Source organism: Staurois parvus, unplaced genomic scaffold (genome assembly GCF_062004578.1).
Source record: "Staurois parvus isolate SC_StPar_1 unplaced genomic scaffold, SC_StPar_1.0 ptg000186l, whole genome shotgun sequence".
Lineage (NCBI taxonomy): Eukaryota > Metazoa > Chordata > Amphibia > Anura > Ranidae > Staurois > Staurois parvus.
The window spans coordinates 2629258-2644073 of record NW_028317982.1 but is presented as its reverse complement, the minus strand read 5'-3'; the positions used below and the strand labels follow the sequence as shown (position 1 = coordinate 2644073).

At 40.5% G+C, this 14816-nt stretch overlaps 1 protein-coding gene across 1 annotated transcript in view; it reads right to left on the bottom strand.

Annotated features, from left to right (window-relative positions):
- Positions 1-1243: 1243 nt before the first annotated feature.
- The window catches only part of LYAR (Ly1 antibody reactive), a 41395-nt gene continuing 27822 nt past the window's right edge, over positions 1244-14816 (bottom strand). The window contains exons 7-9 of the mRNA XM_089677402.1: positions 14347-14409; positions 9763-9848; positions 1244-4534 (exon numbers count right to left, since the gene is read on the bottom strand). Coding sequence (XP_089533528.1) covers positions 4400-4534; positions 9763-9848; positions 14347-14409 — 284 coding nt within the window. The 3' untranslated portion in view covers positions 1244-4399. The remainder of the gene's footprint in view (positions 4535-9762; positions 9849-14346; positions 14410-14816) is intronic.

Sequence of the window (14816 nt, the reverse complement as noted above, 5' to 3'; positions counted from 1 at the left end):
TGGCTGTGTGTATGCAAATGGACACACAGAGCAGTGGCTCAGGAGTGAACCTGCTTGGGTGCCCCCATAGTAAACGCTTGCTCTGGGGACACTCGGCAGGAAGGAGGGTCAAGAAGCGCTGGCGAGAAACCCGAGTAGAGGATCGGGGCTGCGCTGTGCAAAACCACTGCACAGAACAGTTAGGTATAACTAATATCATTTTAAGGCTTTGTGACATCCAAAAAGCAGCCCAACTGAGGGGTGAGCAACACAGCAAACATTCACTAACAAGCTCAAGGAACAAAAGAAAACTGTGGACTGCCTGCAGCTCAAAGGGTGCCTGAAGAACCTTGAGCCCAAAGTTGACATCACATGAGGCTGCAACATCAGCTTGATAGAACTTCAAGAACATTTGAAGAGAACATCTGGCTTGCACCCCTGGAAAACGGATGACACTCAGAATTGAGCGTGCTCAATTGAGGTCTGCTAACTTGTGCTGTGGCACCAGATGGGTGGAAGTTAGAAACTGACAGCTTGAAGCCCTGGGATACGACCCCCCCACACCAAAGCATCTGAGATGCAAAAAAAAGGTCTCTCTCTCATCCTACCAGGTCTATTATTACCCATAAAATGTCAACCAGGCAAAGGAGCCCTCCACTAAACACAATACTTTCCAAACTCATAGAAGAAATGGATTTGGGCTCAACTTTGCCCCCAAGTTTTCAAAAAATAATAAAATCTGCAAAAAAAAACCTCTTGTGAAAAGCGATCTAAGTGTGTTTGACAGGTGGTGAGGAGGTGATATGTTGCCTCCTCACCACCTGATTTAAACCCATGATTGCAGTGCTTGCGATATGGTAGAACAACAATTAGTGGTTTAAATCAGGTGCGGGGAGGTGACATTGTGCCTGGTGATCATTGATTTTTCCCATGTTATTCAACTAGATCTCCACCTCTTTAAGGTTGCCTACTCCTGCCCTAAGGTTTGCTACTTAAGGCACCACTCAATGGACGAGAAAGAAATAAAAGGCAACCATCTGCTTTAGAGGCTAAAAATCCTCCAAACGCGGTTTAAGTGGTTTCCTGCTCTACAAATACTGCAGCCAGCTCAGTTCAGACATTGTTAGAATGGAATTTAAAAAGCTCACTTGTCTCTAGCTTTGAAATACATGAAAAGCAGATGAGGAAAGGTCATTTGGATTTTGGCATACATACAAAAAAGCAAAAATTATTTGATCAATAGCTTAAAATAAAACTCTAGATGCCAAACTTTAACTTGTTTTATTTAAAAACAGTATCACTTATAATCAAAATGTTACTATTTTGTCTTATTTTACATGAAAACAATGCATCCAAGAGTCACCGAACAGCCCTAGGAACATACATTCAAATTACCATCCAGGCTTCTAACACGTCTTTTGGTACTGTAAACTTCCTGGCATCATAAATGGAGGTAAATTAAGTGATTTCAGTTAAAAAAAAAAAAAATTTCACCTAAGCCTAGGTTCAAACTAATGCTACTGCATAATGTTGCTTTTTCAGAGCGGTTTTGTACCACTTTTTTATGCTTCATGCATGTTTTTGTAGGAGGAGACTGGTTGTAAAAACACAAAACCCTGCCAAACAAATACATGTGCTTTTCATGCGTTTGCATTAAGGTCTATGGGGACAAAAATCACACTATGTTACACCAAAAGAAGCACCTTTTTAAAAAATGACACTGCACGATGTTGCACTGATCTGAATGGACACCATAGAGAATTAAGGTGACCTCCATTGTTGTGCAGTGCAGCACAACAGCAGATGCAGATTAAATCGCACTAGTGTGAACAGGAATTAATGTTAGTGAAACAGGGACTCAATTTAATTTTTTCTCAACAAGCAAAACCGAGTTTTCATTTTGAGGCTAATTTTATCAATTTATCTTATTACTAATAAACAACAATATGAATCCATCCATGACAACAAAACTAGGTTTTTTCTAGCGCAATAACTGAAAACTGATATTTGACCAATGTGGTTTTCTGCACATCACTAGCTACACGTTACTTACACCCCGGTCACATCAAAGCTGATTTTGAAATCGTGCGACGTACATTGAAGTCGCACGATTTCAAAATTGGGTGACCTGCCGATTTCATTGCGATTTGCAAGACATCTGACACAGATGTCTATGCAAATCACAACAAAAGTAGTGCATGTTCTACTTTAGAAATCGGTGCGGCTTCAACCAAGTTGGAACCGCATCAATATGACTGCTCTAATAGTGGACAATAAGGCGCGACTTGGCATATGATTTTCAAGTCGCCTGGCATGCAAATCACACCCGATGTGACCGGGGGCTTAGTCTTATTCTATAAAGCCCAACGCTGGCAATAAATGCAACTAATTAAAAAAAACTAAGAGTTTACTTAGCTGCTCAACACAGCACATAAAAGAATTTGGCCAGATTCACTTTAGACTTTCCACCAGAACAACCTTCTTGAGATAGTTACACAGAACAATCATTTATTCTTGTGTACGGTCAGTGCTGGAGCTTGCTCACACCCAGCTATTTTTCTTTATAAAACTCTCAGATTTTGTAGAATGTTGAAGGACACCATAACACACAAGTGGACCTATTCAACAAACAGTGCAATATCCCATAACAACTATCAGACACTTTGTACTGATCACTCTTCTGCAGTGAAGTCTAATTGGTTAATGGGTATTGCACTTAAAAATAAAAACTTTTTATTGAACGAGGATGCAGATTAGATAACTAGTCTAGGCAGTCTTTATAGACCACTAAAACTTTGTATATGGTAGCACTATGGCACGAAACTTGCATCTTCTACCTTACAATAGATGCGAACAACAAAATCGGTCAGTTCGTATTTAGTAAATGTCTGAGTATAAACTGGAGCATGTGCTGGAAGTTGTCAATGAATATCTGTCTTTAAAAGAGCCCCCCCCCTTAGTAAAAAATAGAATTATGATAAAATACTAAGCCTGGGAAACACCATGTAGTTTATCTTGCTGCAATTCTCTAGCGTACATGCAGTCCTATTGTACACATTTAACATGAAAAGCAGTCACTCGAGCCATACACCAAATCAGTAGACTATAAACTATGAATCTAGTCCAGTGACCAATGTAAATATTACATATAACTTCACTGCACTTACAGTATGTACATAGTAAATCTTAAGAAATGTCCTTTTTATTAGGATTTTACAATTGTCTCAGTGACAGTCCACGTTTAACAATACAGCTACCTTTTCCAGCTGAACTGAAATAGTCCCAGAAAGTTTGTCAATATGTAAGCCCTACATATTCTGTACATACTTATTACTCTTCACAGAGCATCTAATCAGGAATGCAAATGCAGAGAACTGTGCTATTTAAATGCCATAAATATGGCTCTGCACACAAAGGCTTTTGAGAAGAAATTGGCTCAGGTAAGCAAATTATAAGGCTACTGCAACGGAGACCTGCTGAATTTATTCACCCGAATTTCCAGATCTGACAACCTGAAACAGCTACTATTAGAAAAACTTGCTCTGATTTCTTATACTGCACTATGGAGAAGATCTGTACACTAGAGTTTAAGAAGATGGTGTGTGCCTACTAAAACCCATCCATAGCTGAAACATTTCAGCAGGACTAAGCCTGAAAGCCTACATTGTTAAAGAAAAAAAAAAAAATAAGTAAACCTATGCTAACTTTACCACTCAAAAATGAGAAGCAGGCATGAAAAGTGCCTATGTTCACATGGAGTGCCCTGAGATTTAATATGAACATAGTGACTAGGCTCCAAGTATGACTGTATAGACTGAAGTCACTATTTGCATATTAGAACACCTGGGGGTTTCAAGGCTTTTACAGCACTCAGCCAGGTTTGTAAACATACAAGGACATTTAGATGCCAGTATTTCATGCCAGTCCACAATTCAGTATCTTTATGTGAACACAATATTACAATTACAATAGCCACAAGTTTAGATGGAACCAGCTGTGTAAATATGACATACCATTGAAAAAGCTATACAATACTGTCATTTACCCATGCAGGAAAAATTTGCATCGTCTTTTCAGAGGCCCCCCACTTTCCCCTAAAACTAACCTTTCACAATGTTCCCTTGCACCCGACACCAAAATCTCGAATGTTGACGAGTATACGAAGTGGTGATGTCTTCCTCATGTGACAGTGCTCAGGCCTAACGATTGGCTGCTAGACCCGAGCAGGTCACATGCTCCCCCTCCATACATGCAAGCACAAGGTATTGTCCCCTGCTGTGGTGAAGGCTGGAGGAGCAAAAGAGCACTGATAAAGCAGGCTGGGGGAAGAAGCCTTTATAAAGACACTGCAACTTTGCTCTGCATGGGTAAGATGACAGGCTCTCTTTAACCTGTGGAGTGAACAATAAATATATTTTTTCTATTTAATTAGTTTTACTCTCTCTTTCAATACTCTAAACTTTGGATTGCGGTGTATTTTCTTGTTGAAGGTAGCAAAAACATCTTCTTCAGACTTGTGCTGGGCAGAGGATACTATGTAATACTGAGCGACAACCTACGAGGAGATAAAAAAAAAAGAAATTTTTACATTTGTTAATGTACAATTAAACACAATTACATGGTGGCATACTTTTATCATATTTCACAAGTAGCAACATACCCAAAAAGCCTTAAGATAAATTCTAGTTTTGATAAGAGAACAACCTCCTCTAATGCTAGACATATACTGATCAAATTTTGGCAGTTTTAGAGGGGACCAAGCAAATTTTGATCAATATTTGGCAGTTCCAGCTCAACAGAAGTCGATCAAACAATTGACTTCTATCGATGGGACATGGCTGTAGCTGCTGAGCAGTGTATTCTGACAGCGGAGGGTGCCGATGTCAGAATACAATGCCCTGGTAGGAGGGATTTCTTCATCCATCTTGTTTGTGTAAATATAGGATTCTTTTTTGTTGTTGTTCAGTTTGTTGTATGTCTTTCTATACCCCTTCTCTTTCTGCTCACTTTTCTGTCTCTCAGACACCAAGACAAGGAAACAAGGGAAAGGGTGTCACAATGACAGAAAAAAGTAACAATAAAGGCAGATGTTACACTTTCACATTCCCAAGTTTTCAATCATCTTGTTACCAGGACAGGTAATGAGGGGAAATCTCCATGAACCCTTTTGCTGCCAGAGCTGATTTTGCGTTTTTTTTGCACGTTTACAAAAATCATTTTGGGCCTGCAAATAAATAAAACCAGCAAACATTATATATCTTCTGAAAACAGACACCCTAAAGAATAAAATAGTGGTAGTTCCAATGTTTTATGTCACACGATACTACTGCAAAGGTCTAGAAAACACACTAAAGTAAATTTGAGGGCAAGCAAACACAATTTACCTACATTTTTGGTAAAATATAAAAATGAGGTTGAATACCAAAGATGTCCTAGTCTTACATTTGTGTGTGTCTGTGAAATGGCGACAAACTTCAGTACCCTATATTTTTTATAGGCAAGGCTTCAAAAGCCTCTATAGGTCATCAGTTTTGCGTTATAGAGGGGATCTGGTGCTAGAATTATTGCTCTCACTCCAGCATGTGTGGTGATATGTAACATGTGTATCACTATTGACATTTTCATGTGTAGGCACCTGAGGAGTTTGTTTACATTCGTACGTGTGTATATATGGGGGTGGGGGCCTCCAATTAATTTTTTTTGGAGGGGTGGGGTTATGTGCTTGAGTGTGACTAACTTTTTGCAATTTATAATTTTATTTTTTTTAGACCCTGCATGTCTCCTTTGTGCTCCACTGACTGTAATGCAATGCCGATTACACTGCAACACATTCCTCCCCGGGTAGTAAAGTGAGAGGGTGACACAGAAGTGATGTCATACACGGCACTTTCTGAGTCAGCAACAAGAAGGGGAGGAGAGCAGATGTGTGTCTGCTCTCCTCACTCCCCTCTACCTAACAGCACCCTCTAGATTGGTCCCAGGCCTGCAGATGGGAAAGCGGAGCCTGCAATATAAGGTGGAGGCGCCATTACCAGTGGTGGAATCAGGTGGCTGCGCTTCCATCTGACAGACAGGAGTCTGCTTGTCAGATTTACACCCCCCCCAATGGCAGGTCCTTATGATGGACCTGGCAGCAAAAGGGTTAAAGGGGTATAGATGACACTAAAAAAAAACCCTGACTTTTCCCAGCTCTGGAAAAAAAAAAAAGGGTTGGTAATCTCTTCATTTACAACAGACTGAAATCAATGGCTTTCTAAAGAGATTACTGACAAGGAGCTGTTAAGTCTGTTAAGTAGCAATGACATTTAATGGCCTGTGAAGCCCTAGGCTTAGACCTGAAACCGGCTGGAAGGAAGGTTGTTACGAGGAGCCCTGGTGCAATGCAATAACAAAAAAGTTCAAGGACTAATACTGGCATAGTACGATTACCTAATAAAAAAAGTAAAAAGCCCAGAAACAGAGAGCTGCCTTATGAGAGCAAGGTGCCATATGGACAATAAAAGCCCCTCGTGAAGTAAGAAGGTTCCAAGGCCCCACCATGACTGAGATTAAATCTGAAACTGAAGGACATACTTTGACCATAGCAGCAATGTTTTAGAGGCTGCTACAGGCACATGTGACACTAACCATACACATTCACTGGTGGTGGAGAAATCACTGCATATTATATTCATCAGGAACATTCACCTTCAGTAAATGTTTGGTGAATGTCATTTAATGCTTTACTAATATGCCCCTGCATGTATGCACTTTATAGTTACAGCTGTTTTTATCTGTCTGATTTACCTTTAACCACTGACCAGGAAATTTTTGCTGTTTAACACTGCGCCACTTTAACTGGTAATTGCTTGGTCATGCAACGTTGTACCCAAATTAAATTTATGTAATTTGTTTCACACAAATAGAGCTTTCTTTTGGTGGTATTTGATCACTACTGTTTTTTTTATTATATAAAATTATTTCTTTGGGTGTAACTTTCATTTTTTACAATAAAAACAAAAAACTTTTTTTTTTTTGATCACATAGGGGACATCATGTGATAATTTTTGGTGACAGGTTCTCTTTATTGAGAGACCCAGGATGCCTCCCCTGGATGTAATGCAGTGCACATCGCACCACATTACATTCTCCCCCGGCCTCCATCGCCGGGAATCTCTCAACGGGGACCCAGAAGTGACATCATAACGTCACTTCCAGGTCAGGACAAGAAGGGGAGGGGAGCAGATGTGTCCGCTCTCCTCATTCCCCTCTAGCCGACTGTGGTGAGCCGATCCCGGGCCCACAGGTGGGCAAGTGGAGCCCGGGAGAACACAAGCAGGGGGAGGTTCGGGGGGACGGGGGGAATAGAAGCTGGCACTGTGTGGAAGTAATTGGCAGCAGCGCTGCAGCGCGACTGCTTCCACCTGACAGATGAGCCCTGTTGCTTGCCCAGCAGGACTAAAGTTTACAAAAAAAGAAAACGTTTTGCCCGGCGCCCAGAACTGCATCTCAATGCTTACTCATGACTGAATATGTCATTACAATGATAAAGCAGATTTTTTCCTCAAAACTCCTGCATTTATCTACTTGTAACTACATAGTTGGTTGATTGTACAATCTCCTCAGGATCTACCATCAGTTTGCAAAGTGTATGGCCAGCTTTAGAAATACCTCTGTGTGTTATATGCTATAGGGCTGACAGGCTGCTAAGATTCCATAGCAACAGAAAGCAATTAGGAAAAAACAAATGTGTGTAAAGCTACAGAAGCAAGCCAGGATTTGTTTTGAAGTGCATTTACTGCACTTTAAATAAAAAATACCATACTTTTTGTATAATTAATTATTTTAAGTGATATCATCAGCTGCTTGATAAACATCTACATTTCCTGGGCGCCAGGAGGGTGTGCAGATGCATCAAGGGAGTGCTCCAATTTGGTGAGTGAGCATTTAACATTTTTGTAATCGCAATTTAGAAACTGAAGTCTGTGTCTGTACTATACAGGGGTCATAGGCCTGGGATCATTCTGCACCTCCTTTTCTTTGGCATTGCATCTAGACCAGAGGTAGTATGATCATCTAGTTGCAACATGCTTCCTGTATACTCTTACAAGGATATTATGAAATCTACGCTAATGAATTCTTAACAAAAGGAAACGATGTTAAACAGAAGAGTAACATACCTCGCTGCGATAAAAAAAACTTTAATCGCCATCTCTGATCGCCCCCACCGCACCTCCTTCTCACCCCTCCTTTCTCCCCCATGTACCCCTCCTGCAATCTTCATTCCCATTTCCCCTCTATCTTCACCCCTCCCTCCTTTTCTCCCCCCCCCCCCCCCTTTTCTTTACTGAATGGTTATTCTCATATTGGTCGCTAATGGCATACCCTTAACCATGATAACTGAGATGCCTACAGTTCAATCCCCCCGGTTAAGGAAACAAATACATCAGAAATCCTTCCCATAACCAAATTGCTATACTATTCATCACATGACATTAACCACACCCTGACATGCTGTTGCTCTCTAAAATATCAACCAATGTATAAACTTGTCTGCATTGTACTCTTCAAGAATATTGATATTTTTGTTCACAATGTTAGGGGTTGCATCCCCAACATATACAAACATCTCCTAGGCATTCTAACTGTGGTTATCTCCCATTGAGTTTATATACTTGCAATCTCTAGATCTGTAATCACTAATTCTGCTATGTTACCTTTAATAATATATCTGAACAAGAAAAAACGTTATTGCGCTGTGGTAAAATTCTTTGTATACTATTTAATAAAATTTGTACCACTGCAAAAGAGGCTAATATAGTCACCCTGCTGTAAGCCACTATTACATCTTATTGCAGCTTATGGTATTCAGAGAAGGTGGGGGTGCCCTGTGAATCCCCTGTGTGCGACAACTTGCAATTCCCTAATGCGCAGTATGTTTGAGGACATCCATTGCCCCAGCTGTCTACACCCTAGCTCACAAGGTTTTTCAAATTGACTTTACTATGAGTAGTAGACTGGAATTTAAAGCCACAATCAGGTATGGAGATGAATGAGAAATGAACCTCCTATATATGTAACTTAAGGGTCACTGCCCTGAACGTCTGGTTACAGTCTGCTTGCACACTCGCAGGCTGTTGATTTTAGAGAGAAGGCCAGGCTTAAGTTTTATCCCGTTTTAACAAATATTGAGGTCTGCAACCTGGTGGCTACGGGTACTAGATTGTAGTAACCATTTCAGGTAGCAGAAGCCTGGTCTCTACAGTTGCTGTTCTGGAAGATGCCTGGGGAAACATCAATGTCTAATGAATATTAGAAAATCATCCTCAAAATGAAATACAGAGGATTTTTCCATAACAATAAAATTATAAAATGGCTTGTGAAACAATAAAATGTTACACATATTTCCTAAGTAGACCTTAGCTAAACTGGAATGAGAAAGAGCATTAGTATCTCTTTCGCAAATTCAATTTAGGGCCTAGTCTGAATGAGGAATTTCAAAGAGGAAGGTTTTACACATCACACAGTTCAAACTGGGATTTTGGGTTTAAAGAGTTCAGTTTTAATTTTGGTTAGGGTAATTCCACCAGTGTTTTTTTCCCCTGTACACAAAGGAAGCCCCCTTCAGCACAGGCTGCCTAAAACAAGTATCCTCAAAAGTGTAGTAATAATAATAGGAAATACATGTCCATTTGAAAATGAGGAAAGCATTGCAGATATGCTCTAGGCAGGAAATGTGAAAAAGCATTTTAGGTTCGAAATTTGAGATGAAGACCATAAATAGATATTTATTTGTACAATTACCTTCTTCCTCAGCTTCTTGATGGGAAGTTCATTGTCAGGAGCCTGCTTTAATAAAGCTGTGATAGTTCCCTTCCAGTTAAATTTACCTGTAAAATATAGGTGAACAGTTTATCCAGGCTTGATTCAACTCTGTCATCTTACCAATCTAGGTCTGGTGATATACACAACAAAGGAAGAAAGAAAAGATCTGTTCTGTAACCTTTTTTATACCAACTAAACTAAGGGTTACATGTGCATATTAATGTTTTTCCTAGTTTCCATGTTAATAGCCAGGAGATTATGCAACAGAACTGTCAAGTAATGACTAAGAAACTGCCAGAGAAAGGAAGGCAAGAGAAAAGAAGTGGTGTGCAGTAACCAATAGGAAACCATCAAAAATCAACCTTTACTAGCATGCCTAATTTAACCACTTCCTGTCCGGTCACTTATACCCCCTTCCTGTCCAGGGCAATTTTCAGCTTTCAGCGCTATCAAACTTTGAATGACAATTGCACGGTCGTGCAACACTGTACCCATATGAATTTTTTACATTTGTTTGAGACAGATAAAGATTTATTTTGGTGGTATTTATTCACCGCTGGGATTTTTATTTTTTTTTATTATGTAAATGAAAGTCCAAAAATTTTGAAAAAAAGTGTTTTTCTTATAAAATTTTACAAATAAATAATATTTCATCCTTAATCTCTTTAGTAAAAAAAAAATAAAAAATAAGCCAAATTAGTTTATAACCAAAAATTATAATTTTTAAACTTTTTTTATTTTTTTTTTACATACTGTCACCCTAGCAGTACAGTGTCACCATGGTGACACTGTACTACTTGTGGGGGTTGATGAAGATTTTTTTTTTTTTACACTGATTGCTTTTACACCCATATAGGATGTAAAAGCAATCATTTCTCTTTCTCTCTGTCTGCATTCTTGCAGCCATTGAGAACTACTGAGTGAGCTGTGATTGGTCACAGCTTATCACATGGTACAAGGCTGTTGTGAATAGCCTTGTACCATGTGACCTCTGTGACCATTCACAGATTTCACACGTAGTAAGCAATGATGTCACAAGCGACATCTTGCTTACTACTTTGCATGTGATCACTGATTGGCCAATCAGTGATCACATGATCGGGACCTCGTACAGAGGTCCCATCCGACGATCGGTGTTTCACTGTGTCCGGAGGACACAGGGAGTGCGCACAAGCAGGGTAGGGGCAGGCCGTTTATAAACGGCCACCCGACCCTGCAGTGCCACCGTCCGGCCGTTTATATACAACGGCCGGACGGGAGGTGGTTAAAAGCAGAATTTTACTCATTAAATTATATAAAAAATTATGTTCTTTAGCAAGGAACATACATTCCACATTTATTGATACCAAAATTAGTGTGTGCTGTAAAAAGTGCCTCCATAATTGCTCAGCAGATTAGCCTCTAGTGGCTCTAATTTTCGACACAGTGCCAAAATATAGAAAGCAAATGAGCATGTGCAGAGCAGGGTGAGACAGTGTATTTCTGGTTTTTAAACAGTATAGACACTTATGTTTATTGTATTACATAGCAAAAGGGGCCAGCATGAAGTGATCTAGCAGGACTGATTAAAGTTCCACTACAAACTGCTTAGGAGTTGGCTTCTGATTGGCGGCAACGTATTACTGAAAAAGGCAAAATTGACAAGTGTTAAGTTAAAGTGATTCTAAAGGCTTGAATTTTTTTTTTTTTTATGAAATAACAAACATGTCTATACTTACCTGCTGTGTGCATTGGTTTTGCACAGAGCAGCCTGTATCCTCCTTTTCTTGGTCCCCCTGCGGGCGCTCCTGGCCCCGCCTTCCTGTCGGGTGCCTCCACAGAAAGCAGCTTGCTATGGCGGCACCCAAGCATGCGCACTCCCAAGCCGCTGCTCCGTGTGTCCCGCCCCTCTCTCTTCTCATTGGCTCACTGGCTGTGATTGATCGCAGCAGGAGCCAATGTCTCCCATTACTGTCTCAGCCAATTAGAGGGAATCCTGGGATAGCCGAAACTGCAGTGCACATCAATGGATGAAGAAGGAGATTAAGCGAGTATAAGTGCCTGTTCAGACATATGCGGATTGGATGCGGTTTGAACCGCATCCAATCCGCATGACATGTGAATAAAAAATTGCTTCTTATGGAGCCTGTTCACATACATCCGATGCATTGGTGGTGCAGATTCAGTTCGGTTTAAAAAAAAAAAAAAAAAGAGTCATGTTGAATTTCTGAGCAGTGCAGTCAGGTTCAGATGTGGATTACAGGCTTTTGACTTCTAAGGGAACTGTTTCTAAACTGCATATGTGTGAAAAAGATAAGATCCTGAGCTAATCCTTTCCTGAACCTGATGTAAACTTGATGTAAACCTGTGAACAATTACTGTATCAATTAGCTGTGAAACCTGAGCTTCAATCCGCACTGCACACGTGTGAATCAGCTCTTAGAGGGGCTTTGGGAGATGCTGGACAGGGAAGGTTTTTTACCTTCATGCAGTAAAAAACCTTGACCTTTAGGGCTCGTTCACACTAGGCTGTTTTGCCAACGCTTGCCAAACGCCCCTATAGCGTTTGGCAAGTGTTGGTCCGGCGTTTGCGGAGCGTTTTTTAAAGCTCGGCAAACGCTCCGCAAACGCCGCATGCGCGGTTTAGCGGCGGTTGCTAGGCGTTTTCCGAGCGTTAATAACGCCCCACAAACGCCTATAATGCAGTTTGAGTGGTGTTACCGCTCCGCAAACGCCCCGCAACCGCGTCGCAACCGCACCGCAAACGCCGGCCGGGCGTTTGCGGAGCGGCACCATAGACGAGAATAGGAGGCTTCAAAGCCTCCTGACTCGTCCAGAGGCGTCCGTTTTGCCGCGACGCAACGCGACGCAAACGCTCCCGTTAGAACAGCACCATGTGCTGTAATGTGCAGAATTGGCAGAGGCGTTTGGGAAGCGGTAAAAACGCTTCCCAAACGCCTCTCTGCCGCCTGCACACAAGGCTAGTGTGAACGTAGCCTTACAATTACTTTAAAACAGTATCATGTTTTTTTTATTATACTGCATTTTTAGGCTCCATACACACACATTTAGAAGCTTGAAAAATGCTAATAGCGTTTTTGTGCTGGCATTTAGTAGTCTTTAGAAGCGTTAGCGTTTTATTAGCATTTTTACAGTACAGGAGAAAAACAATGCTTGGAAAAGCTGTTAACCACTTCCCGACCGGCCGTTGTATATAAACGGCCGGACGGTGGCACTGCAGGGTCAGGTGGCCGTCTATAAACGGCCACCCCGCACCCTGCTTGTGCGCGCTCCCTGGGAGCGCGCAGCACCGCGATCCGGTGGCCGCTGTGTCCTCCGGACACAGTGAAACACCGATCGTCGGACGGGACCTCTGTACGAGGTCCCGATCATGTGATCACTGATTGGCCAATCAGTGATCACATGCAAAGTAGTAAGCAAGATGTCACTTGTGACATCAATGCTTTCTATGTGTGAAATCTGTAAATGATCACAGAGGTCACATGGTACAAGGCTATTCACAAAAGCCTTGTACCATGTGACAAGCTGTGACCAATCACAGCTCACTCAGTTCTTCTCAATGAGTGCAAGAATGCACACAGAGAGAAAGAGAAATGATTGCTTTTACATCCTATATGGGTGTAAAAGCAATCAGTGTAAAAAAAAAAAAAAAAAATCTTCATCACCCCTCACAAGTAGTACAGTGTCACCATGGTGACACTGTACTGCTAGGGTAACAGTATGTAAAAAAAAAAATAAAAATAAAAAATAATAATATAAAAAAATAAAATAAAAATGTAAAAAAAATGTTTAAAAATTATAATTTTTGCTTATAAACTAATTTGGATTTTTTTTTTTACTAAAAAGATAACGGAATAAATTTTGGCTAAGATTTATGATGAAATATTATTTATTTGCAAAATTTTATTAAAAAAACACTTTTTTTCAAAATTTTTGGACATTTCATTTACATAGCAAAAAAAATACAAATCCCAGTGGTGAATAAATACCACCAAAATAAAGCTTTATCTATCTCAAAAAAATGGCAAAAAATTCATTTGGGTACAGTGTTGCATGACCGCGCAATTGTCATTCAAAGTGTGATAGCGCTAAAAGCTGAAAATTGCCCTGGTCAGGAAGGGGGTAAAAGTGTCCGGTCTGGAAGTGGTTAAGAGCGTTTACTAGCGTTCAGCATTTATTTCTGTCAGGAAAACACTCCCAAAAACTCTACAAAAACATTTTTTCCTTTCTGCTCCTAAATGCTGAAGCTTGAAAATGCTTCTAGCATAAAAAATGTGCACGAACACATAGGATAACATTAGTTTTTAGGGGCAGAAAATAAAACTGTTGATAATAGCTTCTAGGAGCTTAAAAAAACCGCTAGTGTGCATGGAGCCTCAAGGTCTTTCTTTTTGGTTCACAAGGTTAGCCTCTAGACATAACAAGCGTTTACCCTTGCAGCGCAGTGGGACCACTACCAATGTAGATTGGTTCCAATTCTTGGGAGTTGGGCTTTAAGTCTATTCCTAGAGATACGAAGAAAAAAAACAAATACAAACCTAGCCAGCAATAAATGCATTTTACCTTTGTTAGCGCTGTTATCCTCATCATTTTCCTCCTCCTCATCGTTTTCTACATCTTCTTGTTCTGTACAGCATAAACAAAAATGAGTAAAGTGAACAGTTTATGCAGAAACAAATTGAAATGCTGGTACATTACGACTACTATTGCTGACCTCTTTCTGAAAAATAGCAGTTTTCTATCTGTTCTGCTCACCAAGGACTTCAATACTTTCAGTGAACCATTCTCAACCTCAACGAACACATACCGCAAGTTCTAAGTAAGCGTTCTATTTAATTTAGATTGAACAGAATAGGTGAGGTGCAGGTTTCATTTCAGACAAGCATGCAAGGCTTTGCGACAAAAAAAGTTGTAGACTTATAGGCCGATAGGTTGCAAAATTTGTGAATTAATTGCTCCACAGCATCTGCTGCTACAGAGGTCAGTGAGGACTTGCTTTAACACTTTCTCTGCCAGAGCCGGTTTCCCATTTT